The sequence below is a fragment of the Thalia democratica genome, chromosome 2, assembly GCF_965202585.1.
Source record: "Thalia democratica chromosome 2, ktThaDemo2.hap1.1, whole genome shotgun sequence".
NCBI classification, from domain to species: domain Eukaryota; kingdom Metazoa; phylum Chordata; class Thaliacea; order Salpida; family Salpidae; genus Thalia; species Thalia democratica.
In genome coordinates, this window is record NC_139166.1 from 54,813,615 (window position 1) to 54,830,038 (window position 16,424).

A 16,424-nucleotide genomic window follows, 5' to 3' on the forward strand; every position below is an offset into this window, starting at 1 on the left:
ATATAAAATGGTATTAGCTTTTCTAATATGTTTTTTCAATCATTCGTTATTTTTAATTAGATTTGCCTAGCTTATAACATTTCTTAAGTCTTTATACAAAACTTTTTTTTTATTAAATAAAAAATTGAATAATTTTTATACAAACTATTTTTAAGCTCAACTTTTTAATAAGTCAAATATTTTAAGAATGTTGCTTTATTTGAAAAGCTTTTCTTTAAATTGATATTAAATTAAAAAATGGTAGTTTTACATTTGCCCTTATTTCAATTAAATCAAAATAAGAAGATGCTCGTAGACATTTTAGGAAAAAAAAACCAGCTTAATCAGTTGATCAACTTTGAATTAAAAATATATGTTTTCGTTTCAGAAAAATCAAATGAATCAATTCAAAACTGCTTTTCCAAAGCAATTGTGTACGGCAACACTGCAGTAAAACTAAAAGAACCTTCAAACGGCTGCACACACTCATGGAAGCTGTACGTCAAACCGTATCACGACGAAAGAATGTCACAATACGTCAAAAAAGTTCAGTTCAATTTAGACAAGAGCTACAACTCGCCGACGAGGTGGGTCTTCAAGGAGCCGTTCGAAATCCACGAGATGGGGTACGCGGAGTTTGAGGCCTCGATTAAAATTCACTTCCTCGTCAAAGGGGAAAACCCTGTTTTTTTGATGCACAGAGTTGCTCTTTTCAAAACCGATGAAAACATCGAAGTGAGCGACATGGTTGTGAAGGAACGTTGCGACGAAATAGTTTTTCCGAGGCCGGGGAAAACCATGAAGAAGTATCTGCTTCGAAGCGGTCCGAACCTCCCTGCAGTTCATTTTGTCGATTTCGAAAATGAGTCGCGATGTTTGGTTGAAAGACTGAAGATTGCACAGAGTAAAGTGGAAGAGGAAGTAGCTTCGACCAGGGAAAAGTGCAAACAGTTGCAGGCTAAAATTCAAGTGCTTCAAAAAGCTGCTTTGAATATTTGAACTATTTTATTTTAAAGCTTACCGTTTACGTTACTTTTACTCATTTACAGCCGTTTTTTGTTAGCTTTTGTTGTTTAAATTCGAATTTTATACGTTTTTTTGTTGTTGAAATTACAATATGTTTTTCCTAAAACATTTTTTACTTGAACCCTAATAAACTCAGTTATCCAACTTTTTTATTTAATATATTTAGTTGTAACATTAACTTGTTACCAGTGTTAACTTCAAATAAGTTAAGTAGTTTCAATAAGTTGATCTAGATATAATGTGAAACTAGTTTGAATAAACGTTTATAAGAAATTAAAGTACTTGATAATATTTGATAGCTAAATATTTAAACAAGATAAAAAAAGTTGAATACTTCAAAACATTAGATAATTAAACGATTTAATTCAATGTTAGACATATAAAGTAAAAAATTTTAAGTTCATATGATTACTTTGATAAAAATAACTATTGAAACGAGAAAAAAACGCTTTGTAAACTATTTAATGTCGTTAACGCAATTTTTATGTGGTTAAATAAAGATTGTTAATAAATCTATTAAACAAAAAAAATCTATCTAGTATTGTAATACTCCCATATCATTGAGAGTGTTTTAATACTCCATTATAGGCATATATTTTAAAAAAAGAACTAGCTACTTATATTTTTGGAGATTAAAACAAGACATAAATGTATTAACAAACTGTTATAAAAGCCTAACTTTATTGAGTTATTTATATTATTTTATTGATAAAAAAAACGCGCTCAAAATATTTGGTTAAAAGACCTGATGCTCGAAAAAAAACTTTCGGTTATAGAGTTCTACACCACTTGGATACGTTATAAAGTCTTGACCAATATTACATGGTTATCTCTGTTATTGTAAATAGATATAAGCAAGTTTTTCCAAGTTAATTCACATCTGAAGTTAAATGAAAATTTGTAACTAAAAAAACTTATTTTCAGGTGTGTATGAAATATTTGAAATTTACTTTTATGATTTTATTAAAATAAGTCTATGGAAAAAATGTAGTGCAAAATGATTGTAAAAAATATTTATAAAATGTTGGTTATCATAAAAAAGTATATGTCACACTGCTGAACTAAAATAATTAAATAACATGTACTTATTAACACGTTTTCTATTCAGTTTGATAATGTTGGAAATTTGGAATAGAAAAAAGTGAAAAATATTGTTCATTTTTAATTTCTAGTTAAAAATAAAAAATAATTAAGATTAGTTGTTTTTCGTTTGTAGTAGATTGAAATAGGAAATGGTTATCTAGATTTACAAAAAGTGTAAAATACAATAACTAAAAAATATTTAAATGATTTTATAGACATTAGCTGAATGATAAACTTTTCTGAGCTTTTCATAAAACTATTGATTCTAACATTACTATTAAATAGTAAGTAAGTCGTACTTAAAAATTGTTTTTTAAAGTCTACCAAGTATATAATGTTTTGTCAAAACTCTTTATTTTCTTTCTTAAAAATAATATCTTAAACATAAAAAGTATTAGACTAAAGTTAATTAAAAATACAAACAATTTTATACTTAGTATCACAAAAAGTTAAAAATACAACTGTAGCACATAAAGTATAATGAACAAGTTTTGTATACTAAAATATCTATCTATTATCCTGTGTTTTTAGCTTTAATAAAAAATTATTGCAAACCTTCTGAAAAAGTTTTAGAAAGCATCTATTTTATTTTTTTTACTAAACTAATTAAATAGAGATATTATTATTAAACTGATGTCTGTAGCATTAAACGTTAAAAAAGTTAAATTTAAGCACAAAAATATATAAATAGCAAACTTTGATTGTAGTTATAAAATTTATAATTTATATAAACTTATATTGCTGAAACTTATTCCTTTAATTTTATTTAAAGAACTTATCTTCATTAGTTTTTGAACTTAGATAATTTGTGAAATTCCAAAATTTTTATTGTGATTTATAAAAGTGTTTATGAAGCATATAAAGAATAAATATTTGTATTTTCTATTGTAAGCTTTATTAATGTTTATACTAGAATGTTAAAAAGCTGAAAACAACAAACTTTTAGCTTTTTAGAAAAAAAATCTAAGAGGATACCAAAATTGATTTATATATTTAAACGTTTTGAAAAATCTTTCTACAAAATTGGTCAATGGCAATTCGATTGGATTACATTTGAAGACAAGAAAATTTTATGACTTAACTAGATAATTAAAAAAAAAAACTTAATAAATTTACTAATTACATATCGAAATATTTTTCTTTCATTCAGAAACATGCAGATCTGAAATAAATAGCTGAGTTGAAATAGTCATAAAAAAAATTTACTTGATTAAACTAGAATACTTCAACAACCGGGTGAAATTTGTTTTTATAGATTGAATTTCTTTTATAAACTTTTAAATCACTAAGTTTAACAATGTTTTTTTTTAAAATTTAAACTTTTATATTAACATATTATCAAAAATAAATAAATATAAGTACTAATTTCTAAAATATTAGGCTATTTAGATATAGGTATAACTATAAATTGATATATAATTATAAATTAATTATGTAAAAATAAGAAAAAAAAAGTTAATATTTTTAACATAACATACTTGTTTTTTAATTCTAGTGAAAAATTTTGAGAAAATAAATTTATCAAAAGAATTATAACACACATTTTATTATTTTCTTTTGGGCTGAGTTACCATAACATAAGATTTTATAATCAAGTGTCTGTAAATGCTATAGATTTTTATACTTAAAATTATAGTGCGTCTAGTATTGATAATTAAGTGCAATTTTTTTTAGTATTGTTAGATTAAGAGAAGGTTCATATATAACCAGTATCCTTTTTTGTATTAGCCATCTTTAAAACTAAGCTATTATAACATTTCAATTTCTATTAACTTTTCAGTTAAAAAATCTTAAAAACAGCTTAAATCATAATTAAACCATAGAATTTTTTGTTTTAAAAATGTCTAGCTTAAGCAACATGTCGCTTTTTTATGGGAGTCAACTAACAGATTATGTTAATTTATATACCCAGTGTTTATAAACTCAAGTTTTATTGTTTTGGATTTTAGTTTAACAGCTTTTTTAAATTTTTTATTCATTCATGTTTTTATAATTAACTTTTAATCATTTTAAGGTATATACTTAGTCCTAGACAAGGCATTAAACTTTATACGTGGTGTATGATTAGATAAATAAAAGTTTTTTTTGCACAAGGTTATTTAAGCAAACTTTTTGAGCGCTTTTTTGTCTTTCAATAAACATGTTTATTATATACTTTTGCAAGGATCGAAACTTCTGTATGTCGTCACTTTTGCACGAGTCGTAAACTTTGCACAAGAAGTAACGTTTGCTTTCTTAAGTTATGTGACACTTATATGTTTCTGTATTTTATTTTACTTGAAAAGGTCGCAGTTTTTTGTCACCGAAACCTGGTTGTAAATAACACATTTGCACATCTCTATTAAACCTTATATAAAAACTATTTTTAAACTTTAGTTTATAAACTTAGATAAAAGTTAATCTAAAACTAAATTAAAGTAAGGTTATACATAAATAAAATAACATAGTAACCTAAATAAAAAAAAGTTTTTTTAGAAGAAACTCTTTATAATTACAAAAAAAAAACATTAATAAAATTAAAAATAAGTTAAACAAATTAGCTAAAACTATGTTAGAAACTTAATTTTATGTTTGTTACACAATAGTCAACTGTGCAGAAACAACGTTTCCTGCAAAATTGACACGCTCCGTGCAAAAGTCACCTCTCGTGCAAAACTGTGTTTCAACAAAATTAAAATTACTTATTAAATTGGCTACTCGTACAAAATTGATGACTCTTACTTTAAAAATTTAAAATAACAAAATAAGTCATATTAACTACTTAGTCTTACAAAGTCATGTAAAAAAAAAAACTTCGATAAGAAGTTTAATCTTTGATACTTGTATATTAGGGACGGGTCACTTTTTTACGAGTAGTCATTTTTCCACGAAGCATCTTTTGTGCATGGCATCACTTTTGTACGAGTGTCAATTTCGAAAGAGTCATCAATTTTGTACGAGTAGCCAATTTAATAAGTAATTTTAATTTTGTTGAAACACAGTTTTGCACGAGAGGTGACTTTTGCACGGAGCGTGTCAATTTTGCAGGAAACGTTGTTTCTGCACAGTTGACTATTGTGTAACAAACATAAAATTAAGTTTCTAACATAGTTTTAGCTAATTTGTTTAACTTATTTTTAATTTTATTAATGTTTTTTTTTTGTAATTATAAAGAGTTTCTTCTAAAAAAACTTTTTTTTATTTAGGTTACTATGTTATTTTATTTATGTATAACCTTACTTTAATTTAGTTTTAGATTAACTTTTATCTAAGTTTATAAACTAAAGTTTAAAAATAGTTTTTATATAAGGTTTAATAGAGATGTGCAAATGTGTTATTTACAACCAGGTTTCGGTGACAAAAAACTGCGACCTTTTCAAGTAAAATAAAATACAGAAACATATAAGTGTCACATAACTTAAGAAAGCAAACGTTACTTCTTGTGCAAAGTTTACGACTCGTGCAAAAGTGACGACATACAGAAGTTTCGATCCTTGCAAAAGTATATAATAAACATGTTTATTGAAAGACAAAAAAGCGCTCAAAAAGTTTGCTTAAATAACCTTGTGCAAAAAAAACTTTTATTTATCTAATCATACACCACGTATAAAGTTTAATGCCTTGTCTAGGACTAAGTATATACCTTAAAATGATTAAAAGTTAATTATAAAAACATGAGTGAATAAAAAAATTGACACTCGTACAAAAGTGATGCCATGCACAAAAGATGCTTCGTGGAAAAATGACTACTCGTAAAAAAGTGACCCGTCCCTAATATACAAGTATCAAAGATTAAACTTCTTATCGAAGTTTTTTTTTTTACATGACTTTGTAAGACTAAGTAGTTAATATGACTTATTTTGTTATTTTAAATTTTTAAAGTTTTTCTCAACTTTGACTTTACCTAAAGCTTTAATTAAAAAGTCCAAAACTTATAATGGATATTTGGGTCCGATTGTACATGTTCCGGAATTCCCAGTTTTTTGCTGACTTTCGACTTTCAACTTTAAAACTTTCAACAAATTGTTCTTAGTAACAACAAAATAATATAAACAAAAATAAAAAACAAGAAGTATTAATTAATTATACTAGTAACAACAGGGTGATATAATGAAAAATTAAAAAATAAACACTAATCAAACAAATATAAATGTGAGATTGACCCTCATACTATTTATCTTCTATACAAGATTATACATTTATATTTTTAAGCTATGATTAAATAGAAAATTTTATCATAGCTTTGTTTATTTTCAGATTTTGTTTAGAATAAAAAATTGCCAACAACTTTATTAAATTTATTATTGAAATTAAAGAAAAATTTCCAGAAGGTATTTCAAATAATGATTTTGAAAAATTATTGTTAAAAAATAATGAATCTTTTCTTTTTATAAAATTAAAAATCTTGAAAATACACTTCATTTAGATTTTACTAGAGATTATTCATTTTTCCCTCACCAGGACTCAACAAATAGTTTACCTAGTACACATGGTCAGGGTTGCCACTCGGTCAGGAAATCAGGAAAAGTCAGGAAAAATTTTAAAAAATGACAAAAGTCAGGAAAAAATGGGGGGTTTTAAAAAAAAGTCAGGAAATTTGATACAATTTAAAAAAAAAGTCAGATTTTGTCAGTTTAAATTTACAAAATTCCTTGTTTTCCAAAGCCTTCAAATGGTAAAAAATTCGATAACCATTGATCTTGGTGTCAAAATTCCAAAAAAAAAAACCGGTTAGGACTATTTAAAAATTAAATGCTTTTCTTTTTATCAAGCTGCAAGCTATAAATTAAAAATTTTAATCATTATACAATTATTACGGCCAAAATGAAACCTAAATTTTTCTTTTTATTAATATATTAAAATTAACTTTATATAAAGTTGTTTATGCAAAAAATATGAAGTATAGTGTAAAAAGTGTAAATGTTAAGTATATTTTAAGTATTATAATGATTTTAAAAATAATTAAAACAAATTTTACAAATTCTATAAAAAAATACTAAAAATTTGTAGTTTTATGATAATTTATATGTTCAATAGTTAGCCTGGCTTGTATTTTTATATGCTTAAGTTGACTAGGCTGTTTATTTCATAAACTATACAGTTTTAGTTATAGAAAATAAGTAAAATAATAATAAAAGTCTAAACTTTAGTAAATTTTAGACTGTATATTAAATTTTAAGATTTTTGTTTTAATTACTACAAACTTTATTTAATTAGCTTTATAATTAAATATAAATTTAATCTTAATTCTTAAGTTCTTACTATAAAAACGTTTTTATTGATGAAAATCGATTTTATAACGTAAATACCAATAATTTTCTTCTAAATTTTGTACTAGAACCTAAATTTTAATTTTTAAACGTCAGTTTATATCTTTAATAAAAATGTTAAGTCTATCTCATAACATTTGCTTTAAAAAAATATCGTTGATTTAAAATTTATTTGTCAATTGCAGTTTTACTTTAAAACTAAAATATAATTTTTACTCATCCTTATTATCTGATCAAACTATTAATATATAATTTTGTTTAGTTATATATATATTTTAATTAAAGTTAAACTTATTTAAAAAATTTAATCCTAAAAAAATAGTAAATATTTTTGTATCATAGTATGAACTTGATATAGGTGAAATATGCAAACTGAGTGTACTATCGGTTTGTATATTTAACCTTTCGAATTTATTTTTTTCTTGGTCGATAAGCGGTTTTCAGATTAGATTTTGCAATATTATGATAAAAATTGCAATAGATAATAATTATTTTTTTGTCTCTGATTGATCAGTTATAATTTACTATTTAAACATTTGAAGTTTTGTCACTGATTTGAATTTTTTGAGCTTGTTTTGTCCTTGATATTAAATTTTAATCAACTAATGATAGTAGGGGATTTCCGGAATTTCTACAATTTGACTCTGGATATTTACAAACATTTACAATGCTTTGATAGGCTTTAGCATAAAAATAAATGAGCATAAAGTTAATTTTATAGGCAAATATATTAATTTTTCAAAAAACTTAAAACTTTAATGTCAATTATTTTCCTTATCTTAGAAGCTATCTATAAATTTTTGTTTTAGAGAACGCACCTTTGTCTTAAATTAAAAAAAAAAATGGTTTGGGGTTTGAATTATTTCATGGGGTCCCTCAAAAAATAACTGTTTTTTTTTTCATTATTATTGCCTTAGAACCAAAAATAAATATATATTTTTGTTTCTTTTAGTTTGCATGTTATTTAAACTCTTAAATGTTTATTTTATAAATAATGTTAATATCTTTTACAATTTGGCCCCAAAGCAAAATGATGTATATTACACTATCATTTGCCTTGGCCATTTCCTAGATAAAAAATTGATAAAAGTAAAAAAAAAAAATAATAAGAATGTGTATTACAACAAATTTAATTAAACTAAAATAATGGTTTGCTGTGTTTGGGAAGGCAAACAGAGGTCTAATTAACAAGAATAACAGACTTATAAATATAAATAACCATTTTCAAAAGTTTAAAATTAAAAGATTGAAATTAAATTGTTTGCAATATAAAAATAGCAAAGTAAATTATAAATGTTGAAAATGTGTTTACGTATGACTTAAGAGTTTGCCCTGCCCCTTTTTTGATGCTCATTGCTGGTGGTCTTATTGACTGGCTATGATTGGTCTAAGTTGTGTTTTTTCTTGTATCTACAACCTAAAAATGTGGTTTCATTATCGTCAGTTTGACTAAACAAGTAGGCATATATAGTTATTTATTTTACAAAGTTTTAAGTGTTATATATATTTCAGAAGATATCCCAAATAAAGGTGTGAGAACATCTTATTTTTAGTTTTTGTTACACTTTTTGCATATGAGTTGTTAATTAAATTTGTTGTAGATGGTCCTGTAGAAAGGGCAACAAGAAGAGTGTGAACATAGTTCAGGGTTTCCAAACTGATTTTCATAAACACCCCACTTGCAAAACTTGAACAATAATTGCCCTACATAATTGATATTGCCACTTTACTAGTTACAAGGCTCATAGGAATCAGGCTAAATTAGTTTTAATGAAAAAATTGGCAAAATGTCAGATTTTGTAAGTTCAAGTTCTGGAAAATTTCTGAACGTCTGTTTTTAACAGTTCAATTAGTACTTAAAAACTTTTAAAAATCTAAAAAAAATGATACAATTTGTGTTTTTAATACAAAAATTTTTAAGTTTCTTTCTGAATAGGCATTTGGTTTTTATATTCTTATTAAAATAATTAATTTAAATTATCTGGAAATACTTTATCACACTGTAAAAGGTTAAAGCCACACAGTATTTGCAGCACCTATGTTCTTGATAGTAGACAATACAAGCTCTTCTACAGTTGGCCAAACTTCAAAAAACCTAACTCTTCTGTCTGTAGTTCTGTTTTTAAAAAAAGCTTTCTTATAATTAATTGAAAAAAAAACCAAACTTTAAACTTTTTTTTAACTTACTTAATTCAAAAAATATGTTTTATAAAGTTTTTTAGTATTATAAACTTTACCAGTTAAACATTAACTACATTTTGCAAAAGCAAAAAGAAACAACTTTTAGATTTTTATTTTAATTTTTTAAATTATTAATTAATAAACTATAAACTCACAGGGTTGCCACAAACTAACTCGGATTTTTTGAATTAAAAAAAAATCAGACTGATTCAAAATAGTTTTTTTTAATGGAAAACTCAGGATAATTATGGGTTTTTTGAAATCTCAAGACATATTTTTTCTTAACCTTAAACAAGATATACTTGATCCAGTTTCAATAACTTGTTATTTATATAACCAATTTAGTTCAACAACTTTTTGATATTATTAATTTTTAAATTCTTGTTTAAAAGATTTCAATCCTAGTGGCTAGCTCTTCACTATCAGAAATAATGTTTTAACTTTTGTTTAGTTTTTGTCTGAAACTAGTGTTTATTATGATTTAAGTTCATGTTAAACGAAAACTGTTTATGGATATAACAGTTAAACTAGGTGTTAAAAAGTTTAAATAAACCTCTGATTTTGTTTATTTTGAAAATTTAGTAAATTTAATATTTATCATTATTTTATAAGTCCCTAATTCATAGATAAAGCTGTTTGTTATAACTTATAAATACTTGTGTTCAGTGAACAAAGCTAAAAAATAGTATACACTAAAATAGTATACTATTTTAAAATGTTAGTATTTGAAATCTAATTTAGTTTATTTTCTCCAGAACAGTTGTTAAGAAAGACATCAAAGTTTAGGGCATAAAGAGGTAAATTTTCTTTTAGAATTTAGTCTTATTTTATTGAATTTTAACAAAGCTACAAGTTGCTTTTTACAGATCTTCAAAACTCAAAATAATTTTTGAGGTATAGCCCGGTTGAACTAAAACGGCAAATAGCTAGAAATAACTAGAAATCTATTTTGAGATAATAACCTTAAACTTTTAGGAAATGTTCCTTGCAATTTTTAGAATTTTCTGTAGGAACAAAATTTGTAAAAATTAAAAAAATAAAATTTTTAGACAAAATAAAAGATAGTTATTTTCAAGTTTTTAAAACTTCTGTTCCTCAAAGTTTTCTAAATAATGCTAGGAACATTTTCTAAAAGTCTGAGGTAATTATCTCAAAAAACTTAGGAGGAAATAAATAGGTTTTTAGTGAAATAGTCATTTTGCGCCTTTTTAGTTTGCACCTCCCATAAGGAACCTATTGTAATCTCTGACTTTGACTGGCTGTATCTCAGAAATTGTTTTGAATTTACAAATCTTTAAATTGTATTTTGTAGCTTACTTAAAACTCAAGAAAATAAGATAAAATAGTGAAAAACGTGATTTACCTTCCACGTGCCCTTAATTCATGTGCGTTCAAGTGATTACTTTATGTGATAAGAGTTAGATTAGTCAACAAGTTGTCTAAAAAAATTCTGGTTGTTTGTTAGTATATATAGTATAAAATTATTTACCATGGTTACATTTAACTACACACAACCTTTAAAAAAAAGTTTGATTGACTTCAGCTTCAAATGTTGAATCTTATGAAGTTTTTCTCATAAGTTTAGTAATCATCAAATGTAGAAGCATGTGTCTATACAGCTTTTATTTTATTTTTATTAAGTTGAGGAAAATTAAAAATAAAGTGTAAGTTGTTTGTGCTAGAGGTAGAAAATTTTTTTTTTGAGGATTTCAAACATTTAGTATGACTCAGGATATTAAAAAGTCACTCACGACAGTTTTTTGACTAAAAGAATAGCGACCCTGTAAATTTTGGAAAATATTGTATTTGTAAGTTCAAATAGTTGAAAATTTCTGAGTGTCTATAAACAAATTTGAGAGATTTTTCTTTACTGAACCATTTAATCAGGGGTTGGCAAGAAACCCTGTAGTTAATTACCCGTTTAAATTTTCACTGCCTTATTAATTTTTTTCGGCTTAAAAGCGGCAATACTGCCCACTTTAGAAAAACCTGGCGTAATTAATTGTAAAAGCCTGGATCCAGTAAATCTTATAAAGTTTTTTCTTTTTTAAATTGTTACTTAAGCTGACACTGTTTCTCCTAAAAAGATCTTCAGAGCTTTTTAAGTAATAATAAAATATCACAAATTACACAAATAAATATAGTAAGATTAAGTAGTGAGAAAGTAATTAGTTAGTAATTAATTAGTCATTGTAATTACGGGATTAAGTAAATATAAAGGAAGTTGATTCATAGTAAAATGAAAACTAAGCAAAAACACTATATAATAAAATTATACTTATAAATAAACTGACAGTAATAAATAAATAAAATTTAGGATGTTATAATAAACAAAAAGTTACAACAAAAAATAAAATAAAATTAAGAAATAACTCGATCTAAAATGGGGGCATGTAAAAATTAGTTATTTCTTACATTAAGGGCTTTGTCTCTGTCAGCATTAGGCAATGGCCATTCTTTCTAGATTGCAGATAGAGCAATTATCTGTCTTTCTTGACAGTAAGAAGTTGATTTTAAATAGCATTTGCCATTTAATTTTGGAGAATTCGATGTTATTTGATGTAGTAAATTTGGCCAGGGCTGTTTTTTGTAATTTCAAAAAGATGCTGTACTTCTGTTGTTGTCACCTTGTTTTGAAAGAAACTCCCGTAGAACCAATGTATTCCTTATATCTAACTATTGCTTTATATACACCCTTTACTTTGACCCAATAAATCACTACTAAACACTATCTCCTTAATTTTTATAGCAACTTCAATTTATAAGGAAATCTCAATTTTGAAATAACTTGTACAAACCAGAATTTTGAACAAAATTGTTTTTTTAAATTTAAAACAAAAAAAAGATTTGTTAAATTTTATAAAAAAAAAAAATTCAGAAAAAAACCTGTCTTATACACAGTCTTTACACTGTTTGTCACAAATCAATTTAAAGTTGACCAAAAATTAGACTGAGAAAGTTAACAATTGATCAAAAACTGAAGAAGAAGAGTATTTTTAGTAAAACAGTCTGTTTTTGAATTTTTAGTTTACACCTCCTAAAAAGAACTTTTTGACTTTGATTGCGTTTATCTACTTAAATTACTTGGAATCTTTTTAATTAGTAAAAAACAATTTGTAGCTTAGTGTTTTATGTAAAAATAAGACTAACTTGAAAAAAATATTTACCTCTTCCCCTATAGCCTTAACTTATTTTTTATTCTGCTTTTATTGACACTATAAAATAAACTATAAAGTGCGAGATTTTAGTTAGTACAAAAAGTTTTCTTAAAATACGTATAAACTTGAAAATGTCTTCAAACTGTTTTACAAATTTTATCTACTTTGGAATTGATAAAAACACTTTTCAAAAAGCTGACCATAAGATAAATTTTTAACTAAACAAGTTTCAAAACCAGCATAACTGAAGAAAGTTTTCATTGTGTTTTACTAAATAAAGTGAGTACAGCAAGTTAATCAAACTCCCTTTTTTTTAATGCAAAACAAGATAATAAAAGCAATAGTAGAAAATGACACTTTTGCTAACAGGTGGGCGTTTTATTCCCTCCTGTGATAGAAACAGTAATTTAAATAATATGAACTATTAGAAAAGTATTTAAAAGTGCTTTACTTTTTAAATATAGGAAGTTTCTGTATGTTTATTAAGTAAACTAGGGTTTCTCAGAGGTGGAAATAATAAGGCGGCCCCATTTTGAGCAATTTTAGTTTGTCAGTTAGCAATAACTAGTAAATTATCAAAGTGAAAATTGTTAGTTAGCAGGTTTAATACCTGTTAGATTAAGGAAGGCTGAACTAGTTTATTTAGAAGTATTAAAAGTTAATAAGGTATTGTCAGTTAAAAGAGTTGAAAATATTTAGATAAATTTGATAATCTTTTATTTCTATTTAGATTATTAAATTATAAATTTCTACTAAATCAGCAATTGATTTTTGTAGGTTTTGTTTTACTTCAATTAAGACAAAATAATAAATGACAATATTTTAGTTTAAATAAATAATTAAAAGTTTATTTCAAGTATTTTTTTTGGTATAGATTTATATAATTAAAGAAATAACATGAACAAAAAAAAACATCTAAAACATAGTCCTATTGTTAATATAGTTGTTTTGTTTAGTTCTAAGCCTATCTGGCCACCAACAAACAGGGTTAGGGAAAATGTCAGGATGCAAACTTTTGTGTACAAACCATGAATTAGTTTGCTACTTTTTATTAAACCAGTGTTATAGAAATACTAAGCTTAATATTTAATGTTTTCTTCTAATTTGGTCTTTACAAAGCTTTCAAAAGGTTATATAGGAACAGCTTAACTGTCTCTTTTTATTTAAAGATATGCTCATGCAGTATCAAAAATAGATACAAAACTTAGTTTTTATACAAATCAATAGTTTTCTTTTTATAAATGAAACCAAACTTTTATATATAGGTTGTCTTTATGACTCATTGAAACAAAATCATAAGTTCTGTAAATTTATGTTATTAAAAAAAAAACATTAATTCTCCCAACTTAACATATTCATTTTTTAAGTCTTCAATTTTCGGTACTTATAAGTATGTATGCACATACAAGAAATCTTCATAAAACTAAGTTTGTGATCACATAATTACACTCAAGCTCTTAGTTATTTTCAATTTATATACAATTATATAAAAGTTTAAGGAAATGAAAATTCAGACAGAGAAGTAACTAAATTTTTTTTTTGCTTCAAAGAGTGGCAAACCTGTTATACTAATAGATAAAATATTTGTAATTTTGCAGGAATGGTAAAGTACTTACTATCTTATTTTAAAGATTTGAATTAGGAATTAGGATTTTAAATTAGTTTAAAGAGTTAAAAGTTTTGATATTTTGTGGCATAATATAATTTAAAGTTGAGAAACTTTAATAGCTGAAATTAAAGATAGCCTAAAAATATTTTTTTTTTGTAATTTGAAGCTTCATAAATTTTCAATAATAAGTTAAAACTTTTAACTGTAGTAGTAGTTTTAGTTATTTATGATTAAATAATATTTTTCATCATAGTTTAACAATTTTCACCAACTTATAAAAAAAACAGCTTAAATTCAGGTGTTCTATTATTTTGTAATTTTTTAGTATAAGAAATTTATACATTTAAAGTATTTGGAATTTAAACATAATGTTCTTAACTTTTACATTATTACATTCTAAAATTTTAGTTTATATTTTTACATTTAAACAAATCTTCTTACAGTGATAAAATTAAATTTTATTTGTATTTAAACTAATGTTTGTATTTTATTTAGGCTTGCTCAATAGTTTACAAATAAAATACAACTATAGTTTTAACTTAACCATTGACTTTTATCATTACACAGAATTAGTTAGAGTTAAACAAATGAATTTAATTGATGAATCAGTAAAGCTGGAAAGGGAAAAGTTTGTTGCTGGACACAATGGAACTACTGCACGAGAAATACTGGCTATTATATCTTTTGGACCTGGTTTAGTCCTGCTTCATGCTTTGTTTTCCAACTTAGTTGCCAATAAAAGTCTTAAGGCAAGGTACGCATATGATTTTACTTTGTTGGTTCTTCCTTTAATTTTTTTGATCACCATTTTTTCAAATTTCATATTTCATATAGCCTTGTTTTTATACTCGTTTTTAGGCTTTGTTGTTGTCAAGCATCTAAAAAGTTCTACAAGTGTAAAATGTAATTTTTTGCTTCTCCCAGTTTCATCTCACCGCATACCTTTAATATCGTCAATGATATACTTGGTTCATGTGCTAACTATGATCAGCATTTTAGCTGTTGACTTCAAAGTTTTCCCAAGAAAATTCGCAAAAACTGAATCTTTTGGATGCAGTTTAATGGATCTGGGAGTAGGGGTTTTTGTTTTTGTAAATGGATTGATCAGTACTCAAGCCAGAAACTCTGAAAATAACTTTAAATCAAAGAAAATATTTTTATCAGCATTTAGTTCTTCTCTACCACTTATTATACTAGGACTGTTGCGTTTTGCTTCCATTTATTCTACTGGCTACCAACAGCACATTTCAGAGTATGGAGTTCATTGGAACTTTTTTTTTACTCTAGCAGTTGTTAAAATGTTTTCAAGTGTTTTTGTTTGCTTTTTTGCTGTTACTTCAAAAACTGTCTTTGCTTACAATTTAGTCTTAATGTCTGTGTACCAATGTGTGTTATCTTTTCAAGATCAAAGTTTGACAAAATTAATTTTGAGTAATGATAAAAGGAATAACATTTTTCTTCAAAACAAGGAAGGATTGAGTTCTTCATTTGGTTTTCTATGTATTTACTTTATGGGAGTTTCATTTGGCATTTTAGTTTTTAAGAAAAGACAAGTATTGCAAGACTGGATATCTGTGCTCAAGAACTTGTTTCTTTACTGTTTAGTTTCATGGTTAGCTTATTATCTGTGCAAGTTATATGTTCAAGATACTTCAAGAAGAATTGCAAATGCTACTTATGTATTGTGGATAGCTTCACAATGTACATTTTTGATGGTACTTTTTCTTACAGTAGATATACTGATTGTTTACCTCTCTCAGAAATCTAAACTAAAAATATTGAATATCTGGTGTGTGTCTAAGATCGAAAATAAAGATAATACAAAACTTTTTCTGACAAATCTTAGTCTAAAGTCTGCTATAAACCGTAACCAGCTATTTCTATTTCTTTTAAGTAATGTACTAACTGGCTTAGTAAATTTTAGTGTTGACACAGTTAATACCAGTGATGCAACATCTGTTTTGATATTAATTACTTACTCTGCAGTTGTTCTATCAGTTACTTGTTTACTTCATACTAAAAGAAAAACAATAAAGTTTTAGTAATAAAAAAAGTTTAAACCTTATTTTATATATTTATTATTGGGTATTTAGTTGTACTGTGATTTACATATTTAATAATTTTTAAAATGTTTTTACA

General features: G+C 25.1%; 1 protein-coding gene across 1 annotated transcript; it reads left to right on the forward strand.

Annotated features, from left to right (window-relative positions):
* The first annotated feature begins 15,129 nt into the window (after positions 1-15,129).
* Positions 15,130-16,327, forward strand: LOC145828725 (glucosaminyl-phosphatidylinositol-acyltransferase PIGW-like). The gene has a single exon (XM_082936479.1). It carries the CDS (start codon positions 15,242-15,244, stop codon positions 16,325-16,327), a length of 1,086 nt encoding a protein of 361 aa, XP_082792605.1. The 5' UTR covers positions 15,130-15,241.
* Positions 16,328-16,424: the final 97 nt, after the last annotated feature.